The sequence below is a fragment of the Coregonus lavaretus genome, assembly GCF_964263955.1.
Source record: "Coregonus lavaretus genome assembly, chromosome: 10".
NCBI lineage: Eukaryota > Metazoa > Chordata > Actinopteri > Salmoniformes > Salmonidae > Coregonus > Coregonus lavaretus.
The window spans coordinates 45,072,110-45,083,140 of NC_139997.1; the positions used below are offsets into that span (position 1 = coordinate 45,072,110).

Sequence of the window (11,031 nt, forward strand, 5' to 3'; positions counted from 1 at the left end):
AAAAAGTAAAATAAAACAACAACAAAAAAGTGTTGAGAAAAAAGAGCAGTTGAGGTAATATGTACATGTGGGTAGAGTTAAAGTGACTATGCATAAATGATTAACAGAGTAGCAGCAGCGTAAAAAGATGGGGTGGGGGTGGGGGTGGCGGGGCAGTGCAAATAGTCCGGGTAGCCATGATTAGCTGTTCAGGAGTCTTATGGCTTGGGGGTAGAAGCTGTTGAGAAGTCTTTTGGACCTAGACTTGGCACTCCGGTACCGCTTGCCGTGCGGTAGCAGAGAGAACAGTCTATGACTAGGGTGGCTGGAGTCTTTGACAATTTTGAGGGCCTTCCTCTGACACCGCCTGGTATAGAGGTCCTGGATGGCAGGAAGCTTGGCCCCAGTGATGTACTGGGCCGTACGCACTACCCTCTGTAGTGCCTTGCGGTCGGAGGCCGAGCAGTTGCCATACCAGGCGGTGATGCAACCAGTCAGGATGCTCTCGATGGTGCAGCTGTATAATTTTTTGAGGATCTGAGGACCCATGCCAAATCTTTTCAGTCTCCTGAGGGGGAATAGGCTTTGTCGTGCCCTCTTCACAACTGTCTTGGTGTGTTTGGACCATGATAGTTCATTGGTGATGTGGACACCAAGGAACTTGAAGCTCTCAACCTGTTCCACTACAGCCCTGTCGATGAGAATGGGGGCGTGCTCAGTCCTCTTTTTTTCCTGTAGTCCACAATCATCTCCTTTGTCTTGGTCACGTTAAGGGAGAGGTTGTTATCCTGGCAACACACGGCCAGGTCTCTGACCTCCTCCCTATAGGCTGTCTCATCGTTGTCGGTGATCAGGCCTACCACTGTTGTGTCGTCAGCAAACTTAACGATGGTGTTGGAGTCGTGCCTGGCCATGCAGTCATGGGTGAACAGTGAGTACAGGAGGGGACTGAGCACGCACCTCTGAGGGGCCCCTGTGTTGAGGATCAGTGTGGCAGATGTGTTGTTACCTACCCTTACCACCTGGGGGCAGCCCGTCAGGAAGTCCAGGATCCAGTTGCAGAGGGAGGTGTTTAGTCCCAGGATCCTTAGCTTAGTGATGAGCTTTGAGGGCACTATGGTGTTGAATGCTGAGCTGTAGTCAATGAATAGCATTCTCACGTAGGTGTTCCTCTTGTCCAGGTGGGAAAGGGCAGTGTGGAGTGCAATAGAGATTGCATCATCTGTGGATCTGTTGGGGCGGTATGCAAATTGGAGTGGGTCTAGGGTTTCTGGGATAATGGTGTTGATGTGAGCCATGACCAGCCTTTCAAAGCACTTCATGGCTACAGACGTCAGTGCTACGGGTCGGTAGTCATTTAGGCAGGTTATCTTAGTGTTCTTAGGCACAGGGACTATGGTGGTCTGCTTGAAACATGTTGATATTACAGACTCAGTCAGGGACATGTTGAAAAAGCTCTACCCTTTAGCTCAGTGCGGATGTAACAGTGTTGCTTCCATCCCTCTCCTCGCCCCTACCTGGGCTTGAACCAGGGACCCTTTGCACACATCGACAACAGTCACCCTCGAAGCACCGTTACCCGTCGCTCCACAAATGCCGCGGCCCTTGCAGAGCAAGGGAAACAACTACTTCAAGGTCTCAGAGCGAGTGACGTCACTGATTGAAATGATACTAGTGCGCACCGCTAACTAGCTAGCCATTTCACACCGGTTACACTCACCCCCCTTTTGACCTCCTCCTTTTCCGCAGCAACCAGTGATCCGGGTCAACAGCATCAATGTAACAGTGTTGCTTCCGTCCCTCTCCTCGCACCTACCTGGGCTTGAACCAGGGACCCTCTGCACACATCGACAACAGTCATCCTCGAAGCACCGTTACTCGTCGCTCCACAAAAGCCGCGGCCCTTGCAGAGCAAGGGAAACAACTACTTCAAGGTCTCCGAGCGAGTGACGTCACCGATTGGAATGCTACTAGTGCGCACCGCTAACTAGCTAGCCATTTCACACCGGTTACACGGATATTGCCTGTAATCCATGGCTTCTGGTTGGGGTATGTACATACGGTCACTGTGGGGACTGTCATGAACCCTGCATCCTGAGTCGGTTCCTGCCTGTGTTGCCATTTTTCTGCTCGGAATCTCCAGTTTCCTGAGGGTTCGTGAACGCTCCCGGCCTGGTTGCCAGGCGACGTTGCTAGGCGGGAGATCTCCTGATTAACCGCACCTGCATCTCATCAGCGGTCTGCACACCTGGTCCTGATCATCACCCTTCTTAAGCCCTGACCTGACATCCATTCCCTGCCGGATCGTTAGCCATGAACAGTATGTTTGTCAGTGTATCAGCCTTGGAGTTTCTAGCGTTAGTTTTGTTGTTTTGCACCTTGTTGGCTTGACGTGTACTTACCTCCGTTTTGTTTCTATCTGCAGTCAATCTCCCGGAACCTTCACCCAACCCCTGCCTGGTTGTCGGCGGCTGCCGAGCCATTCTTGGATCTACCACTGCACCTCCACCAACTCATCTCCGCCGTCCGCTCTGTCCCCTGGATTATTCTACATCGTTTTTTGAATCTGTTAAATAAATACTCACCTTCGTTTCAACTCACCTTGTCCTGGTCTGCTTCTGGGTTCTGGCTTAGTAAACCGTGACAGAACGATCTGGCCAGAAATGAACCCAGCGGACCTGGACTCTGTTCGCCATGCCATTACCCATCAGGAGAAGATGTTGGGACAACATAGCACGGCGCTACAGGAGATAGCTTTGTCCGTTCGGAACATTTCTACCAGTCTGACGAAGATCCAGGCTCAGCTCAGTTTGCCGGTGGAGAATCCACGACCGGTTTCACCCATCTCGCCTGCCGCTTCTGGAGCTGTGCCCTTCCGTGAGCCCAAGGTTCCGACGCCTGATAAATATGAGGGGGAGTTGGGAAGATGCCGTTCTTTCCTTATGCAGTGTGGATTAGTGTTCGATCTACAGCCCCACTCTTATGCCACAGACAAGGCTAGGATAGCCTTTGTCATTGAGTTGCTGCGTGGTCGAGCTCTGGAGTGGGCTTCAGCCGTTTGGGAACAACAGGACACCTGCATGGCCTCATACCAGGAGTTCACGGCCGAGATGAGGAAGCTATTTGACCATTCCGTCCGAGGTATGGACGCAGCTAGGCGCCTGTTTTCGCTTCGCCAAGGAACTCGCAGCGTTGCCGACTTCGTGATCGAGTTCAGGACTTTGGCTGTGGAGAGTGGGTGGAATGAGGAGTCTATGCAAGCGGCCTTTTACCAGGGGCTGTCGGAGCAGCTCAAGGATGAGTTGATCTCCTATCCGGAGCCTAGTGACCTGGACAGCTTGGTAGCCTTGTCTATTCGGGTGGATAACCGAGTTCGAGAGAGAAGGAGGGAGAAGCAATGGGGCCCGTCCACTTGTTCCCGGCGGTCGTCAAACTGCTCGGCTCGCTAAAGTTGGGAGGACTTTTAGCGAGCCAGTTTCAACCTCTCAATACCTCTGTCAGACCCCGTTTCCCGGCTACCCTCATGAACAGGAATCAGAATCTAGCGATTAACGCTTTCGTCGATTCAGGTGCCGATGGAGGCTTTATTGATGCCGAAGTGGTGGAACAGCTGGGGCTTTCCAAGGAGCGATTACCGGAAGCCATTGAAGCTACCACTCTGAACGGCAGTAGTCTGGCACGTATCACGATGAGGACTGAACCGGTTAAGATGCTGTTGTCAGGGAATCATTCTGAGGTGATCTCATTCTTCATTCTGCCTTCTTCCCATGTTCCTCTGGTCCTTGGATACCCCTGGCTGAAGGAACACAATCCCACGTTCGATTGGGTGACTGGCAAGGTAACTAGTTGGAGCCTTGAGTGTCATGCTAACTGCCTCAAGACTGCCTGTTCCCATTCTGTTCCCAGTCAGGTGATTGAGGCTAGACCCCCAGATTTGTCCCTGGTTCCCGAGATATCACGATTTGGGGGAAGTGTTCAGTAAGCAGAGGGCTCTGTCACTCCCTCCCCACCGACCATATGACTGTGCCATAAACCTGTTCCCTGGAGCTGTCTATCCCAAGGGACGGTTATACAGCATCTCCCGACCTGAACGTGAGGCTTTGGAGACCTACATCAAGGAGTCCCTAGCGGCTGGTCTCATTCGTCCCTCATCATCACCCCTGGGGGCAGGATTCTTCTTTGTGGGTAAGAAGGATGGCTCTCTTCGACCGTGTATTGATTATCGGGGGTTGAATGATATCACGGTCAAGAACAAGTATCCCCTGCCCTTGATGAGCTCTGCCTTCGACTCCTTACAGGGTGCTACTGTGTTCACCAAGCTAGACCTACGCAATGCGTATCACCTGGTCCGGATCAGAGAGGGGGACGAGTGGTTGACGGGTTTCAATACACCGATGGGTCACTTCGAGTATCAGGTGATGCCGTTTGGACTGACCAATGCTCCAGCAGTGTTCCAGAGTATGGTGAATGACGTCCTGAGAGATATGATCGGTCTCTTTGTGTTTGTTTACCTGGATGACATTCTTATCTTCTCGAAGGAACCTTCCAGCCACGTCCAGCAGGTCAGGCAGGTTCTGCAGCGATTGTTGGAGAATCGCCTGTTCGTGAAGGCCGAGAAGTGCGAATTTCACGCCCACACTACATCCTTCCTCGGGTACATCATCTCCAGGGGAGAGATCAGGATGGACCAGGAGAAGGTTAGGGCGGTTCTGGAATGGGCCCAGCCCGGTACGAGATTGCAGCTCCAGAGGTTTCTGGGGTTTGCGAATTTCTATCGCAGATTCATCCGGGATTACAGCCGTGTGGCCGCTCCTTTAACTGCCCTGACTTCCAGTACCAGGACCTTCAGTTGGAACCCTGAGGCGGACCGAGCGTTCCTGGATTTGAAGAGGCGATTCACCAACGCACCGATTCTCTCTCAACCTGACACGGCCCGTCAGTTCGTCGTGGAAGTGGATGCGTCTGATGTGGGGGTTGGCGCCATCCTGTCCCAGCGATGCTCCACTGACGGGAAACTCCATCCCTGCGCCTACTACTCTCGTCGTCTTTCGTCTGCGGAGAGGAACTACGATGTGGGTAACCGGGAGCTTCTCGCGGTGAAGCTTGCCTTGGAGGAGTGGCGCCACTGGTTGGAGGGGGCGGAGCAACCGTTTATTGTCTGGACCGACCACAAGAATCTTGCTTACGTGCAATCGGCTAGACGTCTCAACTCCCGTCAGGCCAGGTGGGCTTTGTTTTTCGGACGCTTTAATTTTTCCCTGACGTTCCGACCTGGGTCTAAGAACGGCAAGGTGGACGCCTTGTCCCGGATGTTTTCCAAGACGGAGGAGAGTGGGGCCAAGACCGAGACGATTCTTCCCCGGAACTGTGTCGTGGGAGCAGTTATGTGGAGGATTGAGGAGGAGGTTATGGCGGCCCTTCGGACGCAGCCCGGTCCCGGTAACGGTCCACCCGGTCGTTTGTTTGTGCCTGAGTCGGTTCGTTCTGCTGTCCTCCAATGGTCCCACGCCAGCAAGATGGCTTGTCACCCTGGCGTGGCCCGGACGATGGCGTTACTTCGCAGACGATTTTGGTGGCCGGCCATGGGAGAAGATACTCGGAGGTTTGTTGCTGCCTGTCCAGTGTGTGCGCAGAATAAGAGTGCCAACCGGCCCAGCTCTGGACTACTTCACCCCCTCCCTATTCCCCGGCGACCATGGTCGCATCTGGCCCTGGACTTTGTCACTGGGTTGCCCTCTTCTGAGGGGAACACGGTCATTCTGACTATCGTGGACAGATTCAGCAAGTTCGCCCACTTTGTGCCCATTTCCAAGCTTCCCTCGGCCTCTGAGACGTCCAAGATCCTGGTTAGGGAGGTTTTCAGGGTCCACGGGTTGCCCAGTGACATAGTTTCCGACCGTGGCCCTCAGTTTACCTCTGCTGTCTGGAAGTCTTTCTGTTTGGCCATTGGAGCTACAGTCAGTCTCACATCTGGTTTTCACCCCCAATCTAATGGTCAGGCGGAGAGAGCCAACCAGAAGATGGAATCCACGCTACGCTGCCTTGTCTCCTCCAACCCCACCTCCTGGGTCTCTCAGTTGCCTTGGGTTGAGTATGCCCACAATACTCTCCCTACATCTGCCACTGGGATGTCTCCCTTCCAGTGCCTGTATGGCTACCAACCTCCCTTGTTTCCTTCTCAGGAGAAGGATCTCTCAGTGCCCTCTGTTCAGGTCCACATTCGTCGTTGCCACCGGACCTGGCATCGGGCCAGAAAGGCCCTCCTTAGAGTTTCTGACCGGTATCAGCTCCAGGCGAATCGTCGCCGGATTCCCGCCCCCACCTATACCATCGGAGATAGGGTCTGGTTGGCCATACGGGATCTTCCTCTGCGGACTGAGTCTAAGAAACTGTCACCGAAGTTCATTGGTCCGTTTGTGGTGGAGAAGGTGATCAATCCTGTGGCGGTTCGACTCAAGTTACCTAGAACGCTCAGAGTCCATCCCACCTTTCATGTCTCCTGCCTCAAGCCTGTTCTCCTCAGTCCTCTGTTACCCCCTCCGCCTCCTCCTCCTCCCCCTCGGATGATCGGAGGTGGTCCTGCCTACACGGTGCGCCGCATTATGGATTCCAGACGGCGGGGCCGGGGTTTCCAGTATCTCGTGGACTGGGAGGGGTATGGTCCTGAAGAGAGGAGTTGGATTCCTCGGCGCCAGATCCTGGATGCTGACCTCCTTCGTGACTTCTACCGCCTCCATCCTGGCGCTCCGGGTAGTCCGCCCGGTGGCTTTCGTCGGAGGGGGGGTACTGTCATGAACCCTGCATCCTGAGTCGGTTCCTGCCTGTGTTGCCATTTTTCTGCTCGGAATCTCCAGTTTCCTGAGGGTTCGTGAACGCTCCCGGCCTGGTTGCCAGGCGACGTTGCTAGGCGGGAGATCTCCTGATTAACCGCACCTGCATCTCATCAGCGGTCTGCACACCTGGTCCTGATCATCACCCTTCTTAAGCCCTGACCTGACATCCATTCCCTGCCGGATCGTTAGCCATGAACAGTATGTTTGTCAGTGTATCAGCCTTGGAGTTTCTAGCGTTAGTTTTGTTGTTTTGCACCTTGTTGGCTTGACGTGTACTTACCTCCGTTTTGTTTCTATCTGCAGTCAATCTCCCGGAACCTTCACCCAACCCCTGCCTGGTTGTCGGCGGCTGCCGAGCCATTCTTGGATCTACCACTGCACCTCCACCAACTCATCTCCGCCGTCCGCTCTGTCCCCTGGATTATTCTACATTGTTTTTTGAATCTGTTAAATAAATACTCACCTTCGTTTCAACTCACCTTGTCCTGGTCTGCTTCTGGGTTCTGGCTTAGTAAACCGTGACAGGGACGACGTCATCGAAGCACTTATTGATGAAGCCAGTGACTGATGTGGTGTACTCTTCAATGCTATCTGAAGAATCCCGGAACATGTTCCAGTCTGCTAGCAAAACAGTCCTGTAGCTTAGCATCTGCGTCATCTGACCACTTTTGTATTAACCAAGTCACTGGTGCTTCCTGCTTTAGTTTTTGCTTATAAGCAGGAATCAGGAGGATAGAGTTATGGTCAGATTTGCCAAATGGAGGGCGAGGGAGAGCTTTGTATGCGTCTCTGTGTATGGAGTAAAGGTGGTCTAGAGTTTTTTTTTCCTCTGGTTGCACATTTAACATGCTGGTAGAAATTAGGCAGAACTGATTTAAGTTTCCCTGCATTAAAGTCCCCGGCCACTAGGAGCGCTGCCTCTGGATGAGTGTTTTCCTGTTCACTTATGGCCTTATACAGCTCATTCAGTGCAATCTTAATGCCAGCATTGGTTTGTGGTGGTAAATAGACAGCTATGAAAAATATAGATGAAAACTCTCTTGGTAAATAGTGTGGTCTACAGCTTATCATGAGATACTCTACCTCAGGCGAGCAAAACCTTGAGACTTCCTTGGTATTTGATTTTGTGCACCAGCTGTTGTTTACAAATATACACAGACCGCCACCACTTGTCTTACTGGAGTCAGCCGTTCTATCCTGCCGATGTAGCGTATAGCCCGCTAGCTGTATGTTGTCCATGTCGTCGTTCAGCCACGACTCGGTGAAACATAATATATTACAGTTTTTAATGTCCTGTTGGTAGGATAACCGTAATCTTAGGTAATCTATTTCATTCTCAAATGATTGAACATTGACTAATAGGATTGATGGAAGAGGCAGTTTACTCGCTCGCCGTCGGATCCGTACAAGGCACCCCGTCCTACGTCCACGATACCTCTGTCTCTTTCTCATGCGAATGACGGGGATTTGGGCCCTGTAGGATATCCTTCGCGTCCGACTTGTTGAAGAAAGAATCTTCATCCGATACGAGGTGAGTAATCGCTGTCCTGATATCCAGAAGCTCTTTTTGGTTATAAGAGACGATGGCAGAAACATTATGTACAGAATAAATTACAAATAACGCGAAAAAACACACATAGTAGTACAATTGGTTAGAGGGCTGTGTATATCAATCATGCTTGAGCTGTCTGAGCTATCTCATCTGACCTATAGTCTACTATTCATGTCTATCCAACAGTCTTGTTTCAAATACATTAAGGCATTTGAATATTTTGGGAAAAATCTTTGGGAAATGTTATAGTGCACTGTGCAGTTGGAAAAATCCATAATCCCAGCCTTCTGTTGTCATGCATCCTATAGCTATTGTCCATACCTGCTCTGAACAAAAGGTTCACCCTTCATTTCTGTGTTATGAATTACTGTTAAATGGTGTTACACAACAAAACACCTAGGCGTTTATTCGTTCATAAGAGAGCCGTTTAAGCCTAAATGCATTAAATGGTCAATTGTGTAAATTAAGCTGAATCTTTTTGCATTTTGTTAGAGACAGTCAGTTTCACAGCAGCCTACTGTAGCCTAGAAAGGTAGTCTAAAATTATAGTTCGAATTGACCCTTGAATAAAAAGGGAGCTTCTGTCGCGCGCCGTTTTTTGCCAAATGCACATAAATGAATTGCCTATAGTGACTAATAATCCCCAGTCTACTTGTTGAATCCTTGAGCTGACTTTTAATGTTTGTTCGAGAGTAGGCAGGCTAATCAATGTGTTGTAGTTCTGTTTAGACACGGATTTACCTACCTGCCCGAAGACTGATTTCACTATCGGATGCAGATTGGAGTCATGTTCAGATGGAGCTGTGCTGCGTCTTTTGGCGGTGCGGGTGGTAAGGGGACCGGCCACTGGCGTGGACGTTGCCGGTGGGTCAGAGTTTAAACTCGTGGACGACCCAGTATTTATTCTGTCCTTTGATTCAAAAAAGTATGCAGTGTCGTCGGATTGTTTTGTATAGGATGGAGTTGGCGAGGACCTCCGGTCTGGACGTGCGTTCCCGTGGAGATGCGCCGGCGGCAGGTCACCTTTGGAGGTGTTGTGATGGTGGTGGTGTGGGTGTCTGGACGACTTACTGCGGTCTTTCCCACTGCGATCCATCCGCTCTCTCATTTCTTCCTGGCTGTAGCCGTCATCGTAGTGGCTGCTGTGTTGGTGGGAATGGTGGGAATGTCCCCGTTTATCACCTCCATTCCTGTCTGTCCTGCCACCGGCATGCCTCGGTTGACAAAGCGGTCTGCGCGCGCTTGCCTCGCACTCATCGCTCCAAAACAGATCGTCAGGTACACCGCTACCTCCATCGGGTTGATGATGGTGACTGCGGTGGCTGCGCAACTCATGATGCTCAGAATGATGTGCGGACCTGCGACTCACCAGTACCGCTGAAGATCTCAGCAGAGAGGTGGTAGATTCGCTCTTGGGAAGAGAGGAGCTCATTGCCGTATGCCGTTCCCTTTACCTTAATTTATTATTGTGTGCAGATACCAGGACTAGACTGAAGGTCGTGTGAATACAGTTGCAGGTGCTGAGCATTTAAAGCCGGTGTACTGTGTAGTCAGGGCAATCTGTTGGATCCCTTCTCAGTAGCCTATTCGCGCGTCTCTATAGCCTAGGCTACAATGCAAACTAAGAACACCCACCCACTGTGAAATGATAAAGTTCTGAATGCCACCTGCTCGCTCTATTGTAAAGATGCGAGACTACGTGTCATGCGAGGTGACGAATCAGTCGCTTCTATACAAGCGCAGAACGCATCAGTGAATTTGGGTGGCTTTGGAGGGGGATTTTATAGTTGCCTGCTATGTGGCGTGGCGCACACTGTCCTCGCGCAATATTCGCTAGGTCCCACGTCACCACAGATTATAATGAACCGTGAAAGAGCCGTATATCGTCATAATTAGTCACTGCTTTACTCATTCATCCCGACCCCAGGGGGTCGTGAGGTTGACCATCACATGATGTGAGGCAAGATAATAGGTGAGAGGGTTACGAAATTGGTTTTACTTCACTGCCTTGCCAGAGCAATTGTCAGTCAGAGGTTTTTTGTTCAGTTATTGATTATGCTACCTAAGTGGGACTGCATCTCTTGGACAAATATTCCTATATTCATGTCAAAGTTAAGTACATTAATATCAGCATGATATTCTCAATTTCATCAATGAATCATATTGCAGGGAAGGAACTGTTTTCCTCTTTTCCTCTCCTCTCATCTCTCCGAGGACCATTGGGAATTGCCAATCTACCAGAGTAGAAAGCAACAGCCTGCATGGAATTCCGATTCGAACTCCCCATCCCCAGACCTATCTAACCTTCTCCCAACTTTCCATCCATCCTATAGCCTACTCTAAACATTTTCAAAATATCTATCGGGTGAAACCCTATTGCTCAATGGCCTCAAAACAAAAATCAATATATATTTATTTTCCACCACAATGTCTAAGTAGGCTATTACCACTCCTGTTGGCAGTTGGCTCTTTCTCAAGTGGCCTCTGTCCTCTGCCCAGTGTTCTCCCTCCCTCCCTCCATCCTCTCTAACCACAACTCTCTCTCTAGGGTAAACAGATGCTCTTAAGCTGAAAGTGGAGCTTATGTAACATTGTACCTTCACCTTTCAACCCCATCTCCATACAGTCCTAATGGTCAAATTACATGTACAATCACTTAGCACTTCA

At 50.8% G+C, this 11,031-nt stretch overlaps 1 protein-coding gene across 1 annotated transcript in view; it reads right to left on the bottom strand.

Annotated features, from left to right (window-relative positions):
- LOC311136358 (calcium-binding protein 1-like) overlaps positions 1–9,472 on the bottom strand; it is a gene marked incomplete at both ends in the record, with an annotated part of 35,464 nt that extends 25,992 nt beyond the window's left edge. Inside the window, 2 exons of the mRNA XM_084170465.1 lie at positions 9,110–9,210; positions 9,388–9,472. Of these exons, the coding sequence (XP_084026591.1) occupies positions 9,110–9,210; positions 9,388–9,472 (186 nt within the window). The remainder of the gene's footprint in view (positions 1–9,109; positions 9,211–9,387) is intronic.
- Between the last annotated feature and the right edge of the window lie 1,559 nt (positions 9,473–11,031).